The 22,117-nt window shown below is 45.0% G+C and overlaps 1 protein-coding gene across 1 annotated transcript in view; it reads right to left on the bottom strand.

The window, feature by feature from the left end:
• The window catches only part of MMAA (metabolism of cobalamin associated A), a 53,423-nt gene that overhangs the window by 15,567 nt on the left and 15,739 nt on the right, over positions 1-22,117 (bottom strand). Inside the window, exons 4-6 of the mRNA XM_040418515.1 lie at positions 21,400-21,570; positions 11,908-11,993; positions 9,412-9,561 (exon numbers count right to left, since the gene is read on the bottom strand). Of these exons, the coding sequence (XP_040274449.1) occupies positions 9,412-9,561; positions 11,908-11,993; positions 21,400-21,570 (407 nt within the window). The remainder of the gene's footprint in view (positions 1-9,411; positions 9,562-11,907; positions 11,994-21,399; positions 21,571-22,117) is intronic.

The raw sequence follows: 22,117 nt of genomic DNA, 5'->3' as shown, positions 1-22,117 counted from the left end.
TTCTTCTCACGCTTTGGGGCCCCTAGAATGCCAGGGCAGTATAAATACCCCACATGTGACCCCATTTTGGAAAGAAGACACCCCAAGGTATTCAATGAGGGGCATGGCGAGTTCATAGAAATTTTTTTTTTTTGGCACAAGTTAGCGGAAATTGATATTTTTAATTTTTTTCTCACAAAGTCTCCCGTTCCGCTAACTTGGGACAAAAATTTCAATCTTTCATGGACTCAATATGCCCCTCACGGAATACCTGGGGGTGTCTTCTTTCCGAAATGGGGTCACATGTGGGGTATTTATACTGCCCTGGCATTCTAGGGGCCCTAAAGCGTGAGAAGAAGTCTGGAATATAAATGTCTAAAAAATTTTACGCATTTGGTTTCCGTGAGGGGTATGGTGAGTTCATGTGAGATTTTATTTTTTGACACAAGTTAGTGGAATATGAGACTTTGTAAGAAAAAAATAATAATAATTCCGCTAACTTGGGCCAAAAAAATGTCTGAATGGAGCCTTACAGGGGGGTGATCAATGACAGGGGGGTGATCAATGACAGGGGGGTGATCAATGACAGGGGGGTGATCAATGACAGGGGGGGTGATCAATGACAGGGGGGTGATCAGGGAGTCTATATGGGGTGATCACCACAGTCATTGATCACGCCCCTGTAAGGCTTCATTCAGACGTCCGGATGCGTTTTGCGGATCCGATCCATCTATCAGTGCATCCGTAAAAATCATGCGGACGTCTGAATGGAGCTTTACAGGGGGGTAATCAATGACAGGGGGGTAATCAATGACAGGGGGGGTGATCAGGGAGTCTATATGGGGTGATCACCACAGTCATTGATCACGCCCCTGTAAGGCTTCATTCAGACGTCCGGATGCGTTTTGCGGATCCGATCCATCTATCAGTGCATCCGTAAAAATCATGCGGACATCTGAATGGAGCTTTACAGGGGGGTAATCACCACAGTCATTGATCATGCCCCTGTAAGGCTTCATTCAGACGTCCGGATGCGTTTTGCGGATCCGATCCATCTATCAGTGCATCCGTAAAAATCATGCGGACATCTGAATGGAGCTTTACAGGGGGGTGATCAGGGAGTCTATATGGGGTGATCACCACAGTCATTGATCATGCCCCTGTAAGGCTTCATTCAGACGTCCGGATGCGTTTTGCGGATCGGATCCATCTATCAGTGCATCCGTAAAAATCATGCGGACATCTGAATGGAGCTTTACAGGGGGGTGATCAGGGAGTCTATATGGGGTGATCACCACAGTCATTGATCACGCCCCTGTAAGGCTTCATTCAGACGTCCGGATGCGTTTTGCGGATCCGATCCATCTATCAGTGCATCCGTAAAAATCATGCGGACGTCTGAATGGAGCTTTACCCCCCTGTCATTGATTACCCCCCTGTAAAGCTCCATTCAGACGTCCGCATGATTTTTACGGATGCACTGATAGATGGATCGGATCCGCAAAACGCATCCGGACGTCTGAATGAAGCCTTACAGGGGCGTGATCAATGACTGTGGTGATCACCCCATATAGACTCCCTGATCACCCCCCTGTAAAGCTCCATTCAGATGTCCGCATGATTTTTACGGATGCACTGATAGATGGATCCGATCCGCAAAACGCATCCGGACGTCTGAATGAAGCCTTACAGGGGCATGATCAATGACTGTGGTGATCACCCCATATAGACTCCCTGATCACCCCCCTGTAAAGCTCCATTCAGATGTCCGCATGATTTTTACGGATGCACTGATAGATGGATCGGATCCGCAAAACGCATCCGGACGTCTGAATGAAGCCTTACAGGGGCATGATCAATGACTGTGGTGATTACCCCCCTGTAAAGCTCCATTCAGATGTCCGCATGATTTTTACGGATGCACTGATAGATGGATCGGATCCGCAAAACGCATCCGGACGTCTGAATGAAGCCTTACAGGGGCGTGATCAATGACTGTGGTGATCACCCCATATAGACTCCCTGATCACCCCCCCTGTCATTGATTACCCCCCTGTCATTGATTACCCCCCTGTAATCAATGACAGGGGGGGTGATCAGGGAGTCTATATGGGGTGATCACCACAGTCATTGATCACGCCCCTGTAAGGCTTCATTCAGACGTCCGGATGCGTTTTGCGGATCCGATCCATCTATCAGTGCATCCGTAAAAATCATGCGGACATCTGAATGGAGCTTTACAGGGGGGTAATCACCACAGTCATTGATCATGCCCCTGTAAGGCTTCATTCAGACGTCCGGATGCGTTTTGCGGATCCGATCCATCTATCAGTGCATCCGTAAAAATCATGCGGACATCTGAATGGAGCTTTACAGGGGGGTGATCAGGGAGTCTATATGGGGTGATCACCACAGTCATTGATCATGCCCCTGTAAGGCTTCATTCAGACGTCCGGATGCGTTTTGCGGATCGGATCCATCTATCAGTGCATCCGTAAAAATCATGCGGACATCTGAATGGAGCTTTACAGGGGGGTGATCAGGGAGTCTATATGGGGTGATCACCACAGTCATTGATCATGCCCCTGTAAGGCTTCATTCAGACGTCCGGATGCGTTTTGCGGATCGGATCCATCTATCAGTGCATCCGTAAAAATCATGCGGACGTCTGAATGGAGCTTTACAGGGGGGTGATCAATGACAGGGGTGTAATCAATGACAGGGGGGTGATCAGGGAGTCTATATGGGGTGATCACCACAGTCATTGATCACGCCCCTGTAAGGCTTCATTCAGACGTCCGGATGCGTTTTGCGGATCCGATCCATCTATCAGTGGATCCGTAAAAATCATGCGGACGTCTGAATGGAGCTTTACAGGGGGGTAATCAATGACAGGGGGGTAATCAATGACAGGGGGGTAATCAGGGAGTCTATATGGGGTGATCAGGGGCTAATAAGGGGTTAATAAGTGACGGGGGGGGGGGGTGTAGTGTAGTGTAGTGGTGCTTGGTGCTACTTTACTGAGCTACCTGTGTCCTCTGGTGGTCGATCCAAACAAAGGGGACCACCAGAGGACCAGGTAGCAGGTATATTAGACGCTGTTATCAAAACAGCGTCTAATATACCTGTTAGGGGTTAAAAAAAACACATCTCCAGCCTGCCAGCGAACGATCGCCGCTGGCAGGCTGGAGATCAACTCTCTTACCTTCCGTTCCTGTGAGCGCGCGCGCCTGTGTGCGCGCGTTCACAGGAAATCTCGGCTCACGCGAGATGACGCCTATTGGCGTTAGTGTGACCTGGGAGCGCCGCAGAAATGACGCCTTTCGGCGTTAGCGTGGCGGGAAGTGGTTAAATAAACCGTTAAAAAAGTTTAAAAAAAACACACACCAAAATATTAAGTATAAATCACCCCCTTTCCCAATTTTACATATAAAATATATAAACAATAAATAAAATATACATATCGCCACGTTCGAAAAGTCCAAACTATTAAAATATTAAAAAATATCTGCTATGCGGTGAACGCCGTAAAATAAAAATAAAAATAAAAACTGTGCAATTCGCAATTTTTTTTTAGTCACCTTGTCCCCCCAAAAAACAGGATAGGACTGTTCGATTATGGGCCGGACATTCCATAAAATGCGGAATGCACGCTGCTTTTTTAGGCGTTTTATTTTTTTCGCGTGGTATCGAGTATCGCAATACTTTTTTAATGGTATCGAAACCGAATCAAAATTTTGGTATCGAAATAAACCTACTCCCAGGTACTTGAATGTATCTACCACTTTCAACTGTCTCACGTGGGAGGGACCAGTCCAATTTGCCCGGCCCAATGGCATGTATACTGATTTCTCCCAATTGATTCGTAGACCTGAGAACTCCCCAAACTTCTCAATCAGAGCCACTGCATTACTAAGGGATGTGTCAGGTGAAGATAAATATTAAATCATGTCATCCGCATATAGTCCTATACGGACTTCTCTTTCTCCCATGGCTATTCCAGTTATATTGTTGCTGCTTCTAATCCTGATTGCTAGCGTCTCGACTGCCAGTGCAAACAAAAGCAGGGATAGGGGGCAGCCATGTCTTGTTCCTCTGTAAAGAGGGAAACTTTCCGATAATTCCAAGTTTATCAATAGCCTTCTTAACGGGTTACTGTATAGAATAGCAATCCATCTGAGGAACTGTGGACTAAACCCAAATCCTCTCAGCCAGTTATTCAGGTAGGCCAATTCTATAGAATCTAATGCCTTGGCTGCATCTAGTGAGGCCAAGGCCCAATCCATATTCAAAGAGTATCCCATCTGCGTAATTACCTGAACCCGTCTAATATTTTCAGTAGTAGACTTCCCTGGCATGAATCCCGTTTGCTCCTGGTGGACCAATGACAGGATTTCCCGATTTAGACGAGTAGCCAGAATTCTGGTCATAATTTTATAATCTACATTAAGCAATGCTATGGGTCTATAGGAGCTACATTCTAAAGGACTTTTATCTGGTTTGAGTAGAAGTATAATAATGGCTTCCATAAATGATTCTGGCAGGGTGGCTAACAATTGAGGGCCCAGTACCTCTGTATACCTGGCATATACTTCTTTTGGGAGCCCATCTGAGCCAGGAGACTTCCCATTATTAAGGTCTGATATGGCTTGATTTATTTCTTCCAAGCTAATTCTTTATAAAAACATGTAAAAGTTTGAAGAATCTCTTCTGTCGTGCAGAGTTCTTGTCCTGCAGAATTCTTGATTTTTTAAATTGTTGAAGAGGGTGAATTATGATGGATTAATTGGGCCAGTAGTTTGGCTGACTGATTGCCCAGCTCAAACACTGCCTGTTTTATAAAAAATAGTTTTCTATCTGCTTTATCTTTAAGTATGGTCAGATATTGTCTCCCTGCTTAGAGCCAATTATTCCTATTGGTGTCTGTTGGATATATTTCTGCTCCAGTGTAGTACACTGAGATTCCCAGCTCCAATTCCAAGCGTTTAGTGTCTTTTTTTATATAGGATATACTGGAATGTAGGAGCCCGCGAAGAAACATAGAAACATAGACATAGAAACATAGAATGTGTCGGCAGATAAGAACCATTTGGCCCATCTAGTCTGCCCAATATACTGAATACTATGGATAGCCCCCGGCCCTATCTTATATGAAGGATGGCCTTGTGCATATCCCATGCATGCTTAAACCCCTTCACTGTATTTGCAGCTACCACTTCTGCAGGAAGGCTATTCCATGCATCCACTACTCTCTCAGTAAAGTAATACTTCCTTATATTACTTTTAAACCTTTGCCCCTCTAATTTAAAACTGTGTCCTCTTGTGGTAGTTTTTCTTCTTTTAAATATGCTCTCTTCCTTTACCGAGTTGATTCCCTTTATGTATTTAAAAGTTTCTATCATATCCCCTCTGTCTCTTCTTTCTTCCAAGCTATACATATTAAGGTCCTTTAACCTTTCCTGGTAAGTTTTATCCTTTAAAGTGTGCCACACTAGAGCTAAATTGGGTTCATCTGCATGTATTTTGAGGAACTTGTTTAGCTGGCAAGAGGTCACATCTGCTGAACCTAAAAGGTTCAGCCAAAATGGATGGATGTTCATTCTATACATTACTGAAGGAGTGCCATGCATTAGGGTACCTAGTATCGGTGGGTGATCTGATATCCCCCTAGGTAGTTATATTATAGATCAGAGATTTAGCTTTGCAATCTCGTTGCCCAACATATAATCTATTCGGGTTAGGGAATTTGACCACCACTGTGGCAGGAGTATACCCTATCTCTGGGGTATTTAGTTCTCCAGAGGTCTAGCTATCTAAATTCAGTTAGTAATCTGTTGAGTCGCGAGGGGTTCCCAGCATCTGCCGGGTCTGCCATATCCAGAAAGCGATCTAGAGAGGAGTTTAACATCATGTTTAGGTCTTCCATGCAAATTACCCTGGCCTGTGGATAGGTAGCAGCAAAAGTAGCTGCTAGGTGCCAAATCTGCATAGAGCCGGGAGGCGGATTATAAAGGCCTAATAGTGTATATGGTACATTATCAATAAGAGAGTGAACAAAGACATATCTGCCTTCTGAATCAGTGACTAGATCTTTCACCTCCCAGCGTAATTGTTTATGTATTAGGAGAGGAACGTTAAGACCTGCGATGTATTGGCAGTAAGATGTGTCTCTTGGAGACACAGGATCTGTGGACTAGAGTTTCTGACAAAGGTCAGTACCATGGATCTCTTTTGCTGTGTACCCAATCCCCTGACATTCCACGATAATATTTTTAGCTCAGCCATATCCTCCAAAGCAAACATGTGTTATCAGGAGTGGACAATAGCGCTGTGGGTGTATTAATGTGTGACAGTATCATATATATAACAGTAATAAACCAATAAAACATAGTTGTAGAACCAGAAAAACAACCTAAAATTCCTAACATTATGCAACTGCAAGTGTAGTAGTATGTCTGGAGTAATTTCTTACTCCAGACTGTAGGCCAGTAAAACTGGGATGCCTCTGCCTACGATAGTGATTGGTAGAAGCATGCGGGCTGCATCTACAGTATTGGTGTGTCCATTTAAGTATTTGTGTATAGTCATTAATGCCCTATATCATTAGCTAGTGTAATCAAGAAACTGCAGTGAAATATATCCCAACATAAAGTAAATCAAACCAATTTGTTGACGTCATCTGGAGACTAGTCCTTAAGCATATTGAAAGTCTCAAGGTCAGCCATCGCCGTAAGATCAGCCATTGAGAGACTTCTCCAGGAGAGGTAAAGAAGACTGCTCTGTCGCCGTCCACCACTCTGAGTTTTGCAGGGTATCCCATGGAGTATGGAATGTTGGATTCTCTCAGCCGCCTCTTGACATCCATGAAAGTGGCACGTTGTTTCTGTAATTCCATGGAAAAGTCTGGAAAGATGGATACCCTGGCGTTGTCATATTTAATTTCTTGCCGTCTTCTGGCTAAAGCCAGTATGCGGTCCCTGTCTTTGCAGTTGAGAAACCTAGCAAGCATGGGACGCGGTGGGGCTCCCGGTGGAGGAGGTTTTGCTGGTACTCTGTGAGCCCTTTCAGCCGCATATGCCGAGGAGAAGTCTCCATCTGGAAAAAATTCCTTCATCCATTTTTCTATAAACTCATCTGGTGTGCGACCTTCTGCTCTTTCGGGCAAGCCAATGATTCTAATGTTGTTTCTACGGAGCCTATTTTCTAGGTCATCTGCTTTCTGTTTTAAGATCTCCGCTTTAGTATTGAGGTCAGCTATAGATCTTGAAACAGTGGCAGTAGCATCTTCAATGCGTGAAATATGCTCCTCGGTATGCTGTACTCTTTCTCGCAGGTTATGCAGGTCTTGACGTAGCAGTCCCAGATCAATCTTGACTTCATCCAATTTTCCTGTAAGGGACATCTTACATGCAGTAATGGCTTCCAGGACTTGTGCAGTTGCTTGTTTGAGGGTTGGCTCTTCATGGTCCTCCTCAGAGGAGGTTATAGTAGTTGGCAATTCCGATGCTGTACTTGCTCTGGTGTGCACAATCCGCTGCGGTAGTGGTGACCGCGCACCTTCTTCAGGTTGTCTTGCGAATTCACGTAATTTTTCAGTGGCGCTCTTCGTTTTTTGTGGCCCCATTGTTATATTAAAATAGTAACCGGCGAGCAATTGAGGAGGCAGAATCCAGGAGGTACAGTGTATTTCACTATAGTAAATATGCTGGCAAGTTCAGAGTATGCGCCTTCGAGTTGTCTTATACTGTTATGCGAAAGCAGCGATCTGGTTATCTTGTCAGACAGTCTATAACAACATTTCATTGTATTGTACATTGTATTACACTGTATTGTACAGTGACAATAAAGGCATCTTATCTTAACAGGCATCCTCAAACTGAAGCCCTCCAGCTGTTGTAAAACTACAACTCCCACAATGCCCTGCTGTAGGCTGATACCTGTAGGCTGTTCGGGCACGCTGGGAGTTGTAGTTCTGCAACAGCTGGAGGGCCGCAGTTTGAGGATGCCTGGTCTATAATCACCTCTTTGGTGCTTTTGTGCAAAAGATTGTGTCTGCGTAGTATAGTGAGGAGGGATGCTGCGCAGTTTGCTTAGGCAGGAACCTGTAACTGTCTGGGCTCCTTGCCAGCGCTGCGGAGGTGTCGCCAAAATGGCCGACTGGCGGGAAACCGAGGGGACCTGCGTGTGTGGCCGGTCCCCGCTTCTCCACCTCAGGTATTATGCCCGCTGCCTCCCAATTGTTCCCCCTTTACTCCTCACTGATCTGCTGCGTCTGGGTATGCCGCAGGTCCTCCGCCCAGACCTCCGATGTGGCTCGCCATTCCCGACTCCCGGCGTGGCTTTCAATGCGGCCCCCTCCGTGCCTCCACCAGACAAATCTGTTCTGCGCTGGACACTGTATGCTGCAGGGCACGAGCAGGGGTCTGTGTCCACTATAAATGGCTATGACTTAGCCAGGATTTATCCAAGTCTGCAGTGCTGGCAGCGGAGCTCCTTCTATACGCGTCCTGCCATACCTCCATTTTCACCCAGGCAGCCCCCCTGACTTGAGCATAGAGGCAGTTCATGCTCCGATGCTCTCCTTTGCCCTGTGCTAAATCGCACAAGGCAAAGGCATTTTTAGGAGTTCCAGTGACATACCGGGCTCTCCATGGGGCTGCCAGGAAGCCCAGTGACATCACCAGATCTGATGGGCAGGCTTTAGCGCTGCCCTAGCCAGTAAAATGGCTAGGGCAGCGCTAAAGCCCGCCCATCAGAGCCGGTGATGTCACCGAAAACACTGATAAACAAAAGAGCCCTTGCCTGCGGGATCTAGTGCAGGGCAAGGGAGCGCATCGGAGCACGAGATGCTCCGATGCTAGCCTCAGGGACAATCCGGACAACCCCTTTAACCAAAGAGTAGTAACCCATAGCAGAGGAGGAGAACATCACATGTCATCTAACAGAATGTGTCAGAAAAACTCCCTACATTGCATCCAATATCAGAACCACCAACAGGTTTTTGTATTGATGCCACAGTGGAAAATGTTTCTCAATCTCCCATTTGGTCAAAAATCACCTATGAAAACCATGACCACAGTTTTCACATGTGGTACTTCATTCTGGCAAAACTGCATTTTACGTCCTTTTCTCCCACATTTTTGGTACTTTTTTGGTTGTGTGGACTTTACGCCACACCATAATAAAAAGCCTCATTAAATCAGTTCTAGTACAGTTCAGTAAAAGGATTTTAAGGATTTATTATAAAGTCAGGCCAATACTGACTGCCAGATGTAAAGAACATGGCTGCAGGTGAGGCATGTCATCATGACCATGCATAGCAGAAGACCTAGTAACCTGAATATGGGCAGGTGCAAACGCGGAATGCATAATGCTCAGGTAATAGGAACAAAAAAAGCACATTTAAACATCACTTTGATCTTCAATGTTTACCTGAGGTTTCCAAGTCTTGGATCGCTTGCGAAGTAACTTTAATGCGCTCACATACTCGGCCTGAATCTTGCGTGCAGGAATAAGCAGATCTCCATCAGCCTTGGTTACAGTAACTAGGTCGGCCATTTCGACTATTCCCCGTTTTATGCCCTAAGGAAAGACAGATCATTATGAACGTGGAATCTTAATCAAAAATCATTGCATTTAAAAAATATTCAGGGAAACTGCAGAGTAACGCAGAGATAATAAAGGCGATGTGTCACTGCATAACTAGACTTATCTGCCACTCAGGAGTATAGAGAAGCTATACTCATACCATTCCTCTCCGGTATAGGAACGCAACCAAACGGTACAGAATGTATTTTGGAGCATTCCGCTCTGTTCAGTTACGTCTTGTGCCCATTGACAATGAATGGGGACAAAACGGAAGCATTTTTCTCTGGTATTGAGACCCTATGACGGATCTCAATACCGGAAAACAGAAAGGCTAGTGTGAAAGTAGCCTTACAGAGAGAGGCACAGGCAAGATGGGAACATGCCACTGACACTGTGGAGTCCTTTCCTGCGGTCAGCGATGCGTTCCTGCCCTGTCTGTACCCCTCAGTCCCCTCCACACCCCCTAAGTTGATTTTACCTTGAGTTTTTAATACCGGTCGGCTGTGGCATGGGAGGGGTGTGGCCTAACCGATCTTGGGCGTGGCTTAGCAGAGCCGGTGTTTTATAGTACCTCTTTTGAGGCTGGCAGTGGCAATGTCTTCTCCTGCAGCACGTAAGTGTCCTTTGGAGCTTGAAGCTCCCTTACATGTCGCTGCTGCAGGAGAGGAGGGACTGAGCGCGCTGAGAGAGACAGCTTCCTCCACGTGCAGGCGACGGATGAAAGCGATAAAGCCTTATTCACACGTCAGTGTTTTTGTCAGTGATTGTCAGCCAAAACCAGCATTGGAGCCTCCACAGACATAAGGTATAAGGGAAAGATCTGCCCCTGTTCTGTGTTTAGAGCCGGACCTGGTTTTGGCTCAAAATCACTGATGGAAATCACTGACCAAACACTGACGTGTGAATGAGGCATAAGAGAGACAAGTCCCGGTGCCTGCATGTGGAGGGACCTGTCTCAGCACTAGCTGCAGCAGGGTGTGTCTCATATGAGGTCAGAGTAGACACACCCTGCTGCAGCTGGTGCAGTTACGGTACATTCAATTATATAGGTCACCCCTACACTTCAACAGGCATAAGAGCCTTCAAAAGCCCCAAAGCTGCCAAAACAACTAAACATCTCCCACAATTTCATTGTGGGGAAGCCATTCTGTCACCAGGAACACAATGACTGTAAATGACTGCTCAGATACCTTGATACCACCTGATCTGACGAGCGTTCTCGGCGGGGGAGGAGAAGGTGTATTAGGTGTATTATGCTTATCCTATACCTCCCTCCCTGGTGAAGTAAGTCCCCCACTCGATGTATCATTGCTATACCTTTTAATTTATTTATTTTTTAATATTCCATTGCTACACCATCATTATTTACTTGTCCTAATATCTCATAATTGACCATAAAGTCCTCAAAGTTCGTTCTGTTGTTGAATAATTTGTATCATTCTGACTCAATATATTCCACCTCATTGTTTACACCGCTCTCCTGGCGCCCCTGCGTCCTCTTTTTTTCTTCCCCCCCCCCCTCTGATACCATCTGAGCTTTCAAGGGGAACACACGCACCTATCTTTTTCCCATTCTTGCGCTTCCTACGGAAGGCATGGCAGGGGTCCGGACAGCTGGCGTCGGCGGTCCGTATTTGGACCGTGGTCCGCCAGTTGAGTACCCCTGCCCTATGGAATCTATCTAGGAAACATTACAGAAAACAACTAATTCCACACATAATGGACTCCCTCCAGTTGGGGAGAGGTACGGGGACGGACTTTGCCTGAATGTATGTTCTCTCTTTGTACATTATACAAACAAGCCAACACCTGGTTCCAATCTGCGGCACACATTTCAGTTCCTCCATGATTGCAACAGGAAGGCAGAGGAGAAAGCAGGAGCCTCGATAATCCAGATGAAGGTCTAAAGCATGGGCTTGATTTGCATACTCACTTGTACAGCGTCTGTGACTTACAGTGATTTAAAAGATCATTTCCAAACTAATGCCACATAAAACTTCCTGTGCACTACAGGAAGCAGACAGAGGTGAACGCTAATGCAAATTACAAGTCATCGAGCCTAACTCACATGGAACCTAAGTGATTGCTCCCATATGGTCAGCTTTCTGGAGCAAAAGCAGCTGATTTATATTCCTTGGCTAACCCGCTGGATAAATATTTAAAGAGGAGACAACAGAGAGAATTTATTAGAACCAATGCAGATTAACAACATTGCTACAGGATATGTTCTATTTTTTTTCTTGGTAATGTAATATATAGTAAACCCTGTACGATAATAAAAGGGAGGCACATTCTTTAGTAAATGTCGGGATTCCCTATAAATGAAAAGGAGTAATATACCTGCAACTCATCGCCCCCTGCTGGTGGCAGCATCAACACAAACATGTCGACCATGTCCGCCACTGCAAATTCTGACTGCCCCACTCCTGCAGGATGACAAAATACAACAATAAATGTCAAGATTCTTGGTTTGTGTACCGGGCACATAGGAAACTCGTCTGCGAGATGCTCAGATCATACATTAGAGGAGAAGATATAAAGGGGTAAGTAAAAGAGGTACCGTAATAGATGAAGATTAGTAGAGTGAGGATGGAGGAAAGTGATCGAGCACCCTAGAGAGGTGGTAATGAGATGAAGACGAGAAAGTCAAGTAATAAAATATATATATTGAGAGAGAGAGAGAAAGAGAGATACACTGAATATATACATATATATATATATATATATATAAATATACATACACACATATGTATTAGTGTTGTCCTGTGTTGGTTTGAAACAGAAATACTCCCACCATGTGGTTGGATGACCACATGACACACTAAGGCATTTACCGCAGTCAGGCTGGTCCAGCAGTGGCAGACCTCCCTGACTGCTTCCTTAATGATCTGACACAGCACTCTTTCACTGAAAGTGCTGTATGAGGTGTGCGTCTGCACACTTCTCTCTCTCTCCCTGCCTGACACCGATCTGTATGATCAGTGCAGGCAGGAGGGTGCACAGTGTTGAAGAACACAGCCATCTCCATGCTGAAAAGTCATCAGATACAGTGAAAGGAGAGAAAAAAAAACTCTGATCACTGAAAGCTAAAAGACCTTTGATGATGTCATGAGTCAGAGGGGCCAGAACCAGGAAGAGAAAACTATGGTGTAAGTGCAGAGAAATGAGATCTTTTAATAAAAATAATAAAGTGCAACTGAGAGAAAGATTTATATGCAGCAGAGTGGTGTTTTTAGGTGTCTATAGCATTTAGCAGGCTGTGTTTGTCACGACGTGTATGCAAATGTGGTGTGCATGTATACATCAGCTGTGTTACAGATATGTGTTTGTCACGGCGTGTATGCAAATGTGGTGTGCATGTATACATCAGCTGTGTTACAGATATGTGTTTGTCATGGGGTGTATGCAGCTGTGCTGTGTTTGTAAGTCAGCTGTGTTACAGATATGTGTTTGTCATGGGGTGTATGCAGCTGTGCTGTGTTTGTAAGTCAGCCGTGTAGAAGAGCTGTGTTTGTCAGGTGTGTATGTAGCAGTGCTGTATGTGTGTAAGTTACTGACCTTGAGCCCTCCACTTGATTAAACCACCAGGGAAGGTTTAAAAAAGTTAAAAGTATTTTCTTTCTTATTTTCTGTTGTCTAAACCTGGGGTGCATCTTATAATCTGGAAGATAAGGTATATATGTGCGCCAACAGATGGGGACTTGACACCTAATTGTTTATACTGTTGACATTGTGTCTTGCACTCACCAACCAGGGGAAGGGGGAAAACGATGCTGTGCCAACCACTCACCAGTGTAGCAGAGAGCAGCTCCTTTTACACTCACAGTCAGTGCCCATGTTGAAGCACTGTGCAGCATGGTGTGAGTGGTACCAGGCGGGGGACTCCACTATGTCTTGTACTCAGGAGTGTAGCAGTAGAAGCTACTGCTGCACTAACTTATGCGTCTGGCTCAGCTTCTCCTGCTTCATCCAACCTGTGGGTGGCCGCTACTGCCGCATTAAGTGCCAACATGGAGGCGCTGTACAGGAATGTACAGCGTGATGTAAGCGCTAGCAAGCACAAGGGGGTCCATGCTTAGCAGTTCCTGCTGCCCAAGCAAGGGGTGGGGGATATGTACAACACTGTGCTTGGTTAGCTGTGAAGAGGCTGCATTGCTCAATGTGGCCTCCTCAAACATATGATCGGTGGGGTTCCTAGAGTCGGGCCGCCGCTGATCTAATATTGATGAGCTATCATGAGGATAGGATATCACTATAAGAGTCACGGAAAACCTCTTTAAGAAACCCAACCAAACACATGGTGCAATACCACAGTTTGTGAATAGAATACTGTAAAACCAATCATTACATGAAAAGACAGAGGGAGAAGTCTGAATGACCACTAAAAGTTAATTTCCAAATAAATTGCAATACGCCTCAAGACCAAAATATAATGGAATCCAGTCAGCCCTGAGCCAGTGGCTTCACCAGTGACAATAAACGCTTATTGGATGACACCACTAAGATATATATTAGAATTATTGATTTTTGTTCCTGTAGTTAACATGGTTGTTGAAAAGACCAATGCAAAATGCTGGGAACTCTCATCGTCTACACGGAAATGAGACTTTCTATATTACTCAGCACATCAGGGAAGCTGTGAAGGTGAAGGATGTCATTCTCGTGATCTAACTTCCCAAAATCAAGAGCACTCAGAGAAGCTGATGGCATACAATCTACCAAAACCCATAACTGACCTTCTACTGACAGTCTAAAAACTGTGAAGAGAAAATAAATAAAAATCTGCAGTTGGTGCTAAGACAATGATGGGCCTGAAAGACAAATCTCAAAATGTGTGTGAAAAATATATGCAAACTTAAATCAAACCTGGAGATAATAATAATTGAAGAATAAAATAGTTTGATGGCCTAACAGTCCTTTTACATGGACAATCAAGGGCAACATATGCATGAGGTTTGTATGTTCCGCCTGTGTTTGCCTGGTTTACCTCTGGGTAATCCAGTTCCTCCTGCACTCTCAAGTGATGACAATATCTGTTGCTGCAGAACATGCTGGCGCTATATACACCAAGAAGGACAAGCTGTAAGGTTATGCAAATCAAGGAAGTAACAGGTGTCGCTAAGATCTGCAGATTATCAAGTTTTCAAGCACCTAGCGCCAATCCGTAGCATATAGGAGGGGCATAAAAGACATCCAGCTGCAGGTGTTCCACTGAGCTCATGCTACCACTCTCAAATGCTTTCATGGTACACAGCAGGATTGCAATGGAGGTCTATCTTCTTCAGCAATAAGTTCCCTTTTGGTCTCAGGCACAATGATAGCTAGAGACTGGAGTCTGGAGACCACGTTGGCAAAACCATGAAGAGGCCTTTACAAGTGAATGTCACACCGGTCCTACTCCTGGAATTATGGTGTGGGGAGGCATAATGCCAGACCCCTCAAGTCTTCATATTTTAGGTATACTAACAGCTCGGTGTTACATTACAAGCGGCCAAACTAGAGACCGAGAGATTAATTGCCAAACAGAGTAAAACTAACCCTAAAATGTTCTTCAATTATATAAATGTTAAAAAGTTTAAATCTGAAGGTGTCGGCCCTTTAAAGAGTAATGAGGGGGGAGTCGCAGAGAGCGACGAGGAGAAAGCAAAGCTGTTAAATATTTTTTTCTCCAGTGTATTCACTGAGGAAAATAAACTGTCAGATGAAATGCTGAATGCTGAACTCTGGATCAACTTGTAGGATGACAGGCCGAACTGGATGGACAAATGTCTTTTTTCGGCCTTATGTACTATGTTACTATGTTACATTGATTTGGTCGTGGAACCAGTGGTACGGCCATTTCTCCAAAGTGCACCAGCAACCATATGTTTTGTTTCCATTTTCATCATTTGCATATTATTAATTGATCCTGTGATTTCCTTAATTTTACGACTTTTCCTGGTGTTGCAATTTCAATGTTGAGGAGTAGAAATAGGTAATAAATAGGTAAAATAAGTGAAACTAAGATTTAGTCTTACCGGTAAATGGTTTTCCAGGAGTCCGACATGACAGGACCACTGGAGGATGTCCTATTGATCTCTGTAGGGACAGGAAACTAGAGAGATTAAAAGGCCCCTCCCCGCCCCAACTCTCCAGTGTTTTCCAAATTACTACACTGGATAGAATCCAACTTATTTATTTGAACTCACAATGTTTAAAATCACATTGATCCATAAAGTCAGAACAAAAAGAAATAAGGCGGGGTAATACCGCGTGCTGGCATGTCGGACTCCTGGAAAACCATTTACCGGTTAGACAATCTTAGTTTCCAGGACGTCCCTCCATGACAGCACCACTGGAGAACTATCAAATTAGACAGAACTAGGGGGGACTTTCCGTCCAAATGCCAGGTCTTGGTTGGCTAGTATGTCTAGCCTATAATGTTTAGCGAATGTAAGAAAACTAGACCAAGTATCTGCCTTCCAAATTTGATCAACAGAGGCCTTTTCTCTGCCCACGAGACGGCCATGATCCTGGTCGAATGGGCTTTCACAGTCAAAGGGCAGGATACACCCTGAAGTCTGTAGGATTCCATGATTGTCTCTTTTATCCATCTAGCCAAGGTCTGTTTTGAGGCATTGCTGCCTCTGTTCCTTCCACCGAACTGAATGAAAAGATTAGCCGATTTTCTCCAGGATTCTGTTCTCTGAAGATATGCCAGGATTATTCTTCTGACGTCAAGACAATGGAAATGCTCCTCCTGCAGCTTTTTGGGGGAGGCACAAAAGGAAGGAAGAATTATTTCTTGTTTTCTATGAAAAGGAGAGACCACCTTTGGTAAGAAAGACGGAGCCAGCCTTAGTATTATACGGTCGTCTAAGATCTTCAAGTATGGTTCAGCAATCGACAAGGCCTGAATCTCTCCTATTTTACGGGCTGTAGTTATAGCTACCAGGAACAAGGCTTTGAGGGACAAAAGCTTATCAGATATATGTTCTACTGGTTCAAACTCTGTATTACAAAGGGCATTTAGGACTACATTTAAATCCCATGCTGGAAACGTCTGTCTAAATGTAGGTCTCATCCTAGACACTGCCTTTACAAATCTTTTTATCCATCTATGTTCAGCCAACGGAGTGTCCAGAAAACAGGCTAATGCCGAAATCTGAACTTTTAGGGTACTAGGTTTTAGTCCCATATCAAATCCCATCTGAAGAAAATCCAGAATGTTACCTATTGAGGGGAAAGCATTATCTGGATGATTAAGAGACAACCAGGATTTAAACTTCTTCCAAATCTTTTTGTATATGGCCGAAGTTACTGATTTACGACTGTTCTGTAAAGTCGCCAATATCTCATCTCTAGAGGTTTTGAATTTGAGATGGTTTTCAAGCTGCTCTAGCCAAAGGTTCATTGCTCTGGCTACTGATGTGGCAACAATATTTGTGTTCCTACGCTTTCTTTAATAATCCATCTCTCTAACGATCCATCGGATCCTTAATCTGAGATGAGTCTTCAAAGGGAATCGTAGTTTTCTTTGTCACCTTTGCTACTTGAATGTAGACTTTAGGGATTTCTTCCCATAATTTTGTCTCTTCTAGATTGAATAGAAGTCTGCATTTAAATTCATGCGGTAAATACAGTTACTTTTCACTCCTCCTTTATTAATTCTTTAAAATTTGAGTTTACTGGAAAGAGTTTCTTCTTTTCCGCTCTCAGGTCCCCGAACACCTCATCCTGAATAGTTCGGGCCTGTTCCTCATCTTCTACCGCCATAGTTTGTCTTACTGCAGTTAGAAGGGGATCTAGATCCTCGCAGGAAAATAGGTACCTCCTCGATTCTTCCTAAAAGGATGAAGGGAAACGCTGATCATCTTCCTCCAATTTTCCCTCTGAATAACATAAGCCATTGTCTTCAGAGTCGGAACCCATTTGAAACCTGGGTCTCGTAGACGGTGGCGGAGAGGGAACTGGGGATGGAACCAGGTTAGACAAAGACGCCTGAACTTCCTCTCTTATCATAACTCTCAAGTCTGACAAAAAAGAAGGCTGCTCCTCTAAGAATTTTTGGAAGGCATTCAGGGCATAATTGTTTGTCTTTTAGAACAGGTCGCACACTTTCTAGCCTTCTTTTTTGTTTCTACATGGGACTTGTGTCCTATCTCTTTCTCAACCTAAAGGGAGCAGAGAGAGAGAACAAGAGATTCCTATAGTCCATACATTATGCCGGACAAACAGGACAGGGAAAGTAACTTACATAAACCTGGGCAGGGCAATCTGTACTAGGCTCATGCTTTCCAGATACCTGGACCTCCATGATGCACAGATTGAACCCCTCAGCTGCTGTCATATAAATGGACTTACTCTTCCAGCGCATGCGCCCACACTTCCGCCCACGTGACCTGATCGGCAATCGCGTGCACAGACGCAAGCCCAGAGGAGCCGCAGCCGAGCCCAGAGCTCCCTCAGGAGAAGCGGCATCGACTTCCCCGATACCGTGGCTTCCTCCACAGAGATGATGCAGGAGTTTTAGATCGGACCCTTCACCAAGCTCCCTACAGGTATCGGGGAAGAGCTAAGGGACCCCTTCCCAGAGGGGTGCTAGCTTAGGCTACCGGAGACTGTGAGGAGGCATAAATCCCCCGACTCGCCCTCAGCCTTCTTTTCCTAAATAGGGTACTTCTCCTCTTCATCCCTAAGCAGGGACTCCTTCTCTGCTCCCTATCCCTGTAGGGACAGGAAGAACACTGGAGAGCGGGGGCGGGGAGGGGCCTTTTAATCTCTCTTGCTTCCTGTCCCTACAGAGATCAATAGGACATCCTCCAGTGGTGCCGTCATGGAGGGACGTCCTGGAAAATATGCTTCTCAAGGTCAGGTCCACTGTAGTAATTAGCAAGAAGTGTAAATAATCCCTTAAAGGGGTTGTCCTTCTGGACTTTAACTGTTCCCACCACCGTGTTGCACCTACTAAAAAAATTATACTTACCTGCTTCCCACCGCTCCATTCCAGTTCCCTTCAGCTGGCTTCTGGTTCCAATTCTGGAAACTTCCAGACAGATGGGGTCAGGGCCACACACCCAATCAGGGGAGGTGAGGCCATCGCCTCAGGCGGCGCGGCCCTGGTAACAAGTGGGGGGGCAGCGGCAGGGCACAGGGAGATGAGCACTTCCATTGTGGAAGCGCTCATCTCCATAGTCATCTGTATTGTTGTCCTCAGGACAGTGATACAGATGGATGCTGTGGGGCAGGGGAGAGGTGTCTCCCTTCCCCGTTCCTCTGATAGGCTGCAGGCACTAGGCCTGCAGCCTATTAGAGGCCGATGCAGGCGGCCGGGACACAGGCCGGAAGAGGCCTGCATCACATCGCTGCCAGCCCAATGGAGGTAAGTATGCGAGTTTATTTTTGTTATATGGTACAATACAGGAGAGGAGCTCTATGAGGGCACGTCTTACTGGCACATGATTGGGGGGAGGGCACTTCTTACTGGCACATGATTGGGGGGGGCATTTCTTACTGGCACATGATTGGGGGGCATCTATGGGGGCACTTCTTACTGGCACATTATTGGGTGCATCTATAGGGGCACTTCTTACTGGCACATTATTGGGGGAAACTTTTTACTGGCACATTAGGTTGCACTATGGGGGCACTTCTTCCTGGCACATTATTGGGGGGCACTTTTTACTGGCACATTATTGGGTGGCACTATGGGGGCACTTCTTACTGGAAAATTATTGGGGGCATCTACTGAGGCCACAAAGAAAGGGTATTTTATATGGGGGGCACTATAGGGGAAGGGGTAAGAGGAACACTATGGGGGCATCTACTGAGGCCACAAAGAAGGGGTATTTTATATAGAGGGCTCTGTATTGGGGCATTTTATACTGGGACATATTATGATGGGTACTATGGGGAAGGGGAGTACTATGGGGTCATCGACGTGAGCACTAAGAAGGAGTATTTTATACTTGCAAATTATGGGGGACACTGAGGGAATCTACTGGGGCCCCCTCCTCTCCGCCAATAGGATGAATTGGGTTATTCCCAGGATCCACTTAAATTCATTTGGGGTACGGGCATTTTCCGATGCAGCCTCTACTCTGTGGAACTCACTCCCACAATCAGTGCGAGAGGCCCCTTCTGTGGACAGCTTTAAGATAAAGCTAAAAACCCATCTATTTTCCCGAGCCTTTGAGACTGCAGAATACAGGGTCACAGCGATTTGAGTCCCCAGGGGCACTATTTGCTGAACTCAGTTATTTTAGGACACTGCGTGCCAATAATTTTTGAAGGGCACTATCTGGGTGGGACTAGTATTATCAGGGGGTTATTCTGTTTCTGAAGTATAATATTGGGGAGCACAGCAGCACAGTATTGGGGGTGGTAGGATGATTTGTCCAGGAGATGGGAGAATGATGGAAAAGTAGTAAACTAAGGTTTTTTTTGTCAAACTGCAAAGACAAGAAATGGCTGCAAAATGGTGGTCTAGTCTGAAAGGAGAAGATGAGAAAAGAGAACATCTACATCAAATGAGACGTCACTGGATGTAAGAGGTATGTGGCGCTGTATTACCCCGTATGTTCTGTAGTGATATATGTAATGTTAGGAGGGAAGGGGTTAAGTTGAGAATTTGGTATGGGAGGGGGTTGCTTTTTTAATTTTCGCCTGAGGCAGCAGAAAGGCTAGGTGCACCCCTGGATGGGGTCACACGTACTGCTGCAGTCAATGATTTTATTTTTACTGTGCTATTTGAGACCTTTTTTGTGGGGCAAGTTGGAGATTTTGTAGGCATTATTTTGGGGGTGCACATAAGTTAGTGCTAAATATTTATGATTTTTTTTTTATATAAAAGCAAAAGAAAGCATGTCCATCATTGTATTTTATTCTGTTTCTTATAAAAAAAATGTATTGTATTCGATTATTTATTATATCCAGCAAACCCCAATGATGAGGCTGGCAAAAAAGTGATAAGCGTTGCCCCATCCATTTGTAAGCGCTTTGATCAGCACTGTAGGGTTTAATCATGGTGATGTCACGGTCCCTTCTGTGACAGATGTCAAGAGATCAAGGAGACTGGCGGAGCGTGGAGGAATGTAACAGCCTCTTTGATTACTCTTTATTCAGTGTTTGTTTGTGACCTCATCCCCTGTTTCAGGTGTAGCTTAGTACTCATTACTGTACCCTATTTAGTGTTGCCCCACCTTTCTGACTGTGCGGTAGATAGCTTCATTTGGGTTTGGCTGAGCTGGTGTGAGGTCGTCTCTACAGAACGTCTCATTCGTCACTACAGAAGTTAAGTCTTGCGTTTGTTTTGTTTTCCCGTCCTTGCTTGTTGTTACTAGGCCTCAGGGAGACGCCTGTTCCTTCATCGGGGAAGGAACGGGGTGCCTCAGCCCTGACAATATTCTTAGGGCTCTCTAGGGTCTTCAGGGTCCTAGGTTATGGGCATTTCTACCTTCAAGGGGTTCCCATACAGTTAGGAGTCAGGGCCAGGAGTAGGGTTACTAGGAGGTGACCTTTTCCTGTCTCTAGCATTGAGGCCTAGTGGCTTTCCCTTTCCCTCCTGGTTGTCAGTTTGGTGTTTCCTCCTAATCCTCATCCGTGACAGGTGATCACAGATTGGTATCAAAGTGTAGGCAGTGGCTAATATCAGTAAAGAGACAGAGGAAGTGAGAAGAACTGGAATGCTGTGAGAGGATGATGGTTGTTTTGGATAGTGGTACAGTAGCAGTAGACCATGATTATTTGCAGTGAGAGGAAGCATTTAAATATCGTTATTGCCATAAGAAATCCAGCATGGTTAATATGATTATACCCTTGCCAACAGCAAGTAGCTATAAATTTGGTCCTTACCTACAGTTTCCACAAGGACAATGTCATAGCCTCCACTCTCGCACAGTAGAATGGCTTCATTAGTTGTCCGGGTGACTCCTCCCAAGGTCCCCCTGGTTGGAGAGGGCCTAATGTAAGCATTCATATCTCTAGACAGCTCGGTCATTCTGGTTTTATCTCCAAGAAGGGAACCTAAAATCCACATGAAAAGGATTTCATGAACTTTAGCATTGCAGCTCCAGCCTACCTGCCCACCTACCTAGCATCCCAATACAGTATGAAGATCAATTTTCCCGATAACTGAAAAATTAAAACACTTTTTTTTTTCAAATATAGTTATTTTTCTAGAAAAGCTGGTTGTATAGAGGTTATAATAGCTCCTAGAGACGCTTTCATTCAGCCATCCTTGACTTCGAAGGCCAATCTGGCAACAAATACGGGGTTAGGTCCATCATTCCTGTAATTCTGCAAGACAGGGCAGGTTTACCAGAAAGTTGGGTAACAAAGTCTATGGGAGCTGTGAGGAAAACCACCTACCCCCACCCCTAAAATAATATCTAAGAAATATCATGACCCTCTTCATTATTGCTATCTATGAATGAGGATATTTTGGCAGCAGGACTACACTGAAACCTAACGCTGGAATGTAAACAACAATAGAAAACTACAGAACCACAAGACGTGTCACAACTTCCCCCACAAAGACACAATGAAATACAGCCTCAGATTTTTTTTTATT

This window comes from Bufo bufo, chromosome 2 (genome assembly GCF_905171765.1).
Source record: "Bufo bufo chromosome 2, aBufBuf1.1, whole genome shotgun sequence".
Classification (NCBI taxonomy): Eukaryota; Metazoa; Chordata; class Amphibia; order Anura; family Bufonidae; genus Bufo; species Bufo bufo.
The sequence above is the reverse complement of the archived record's forward strand: the minus strand, read 5'-3'. Positions and strand labels throughout refer to the sequence as shown.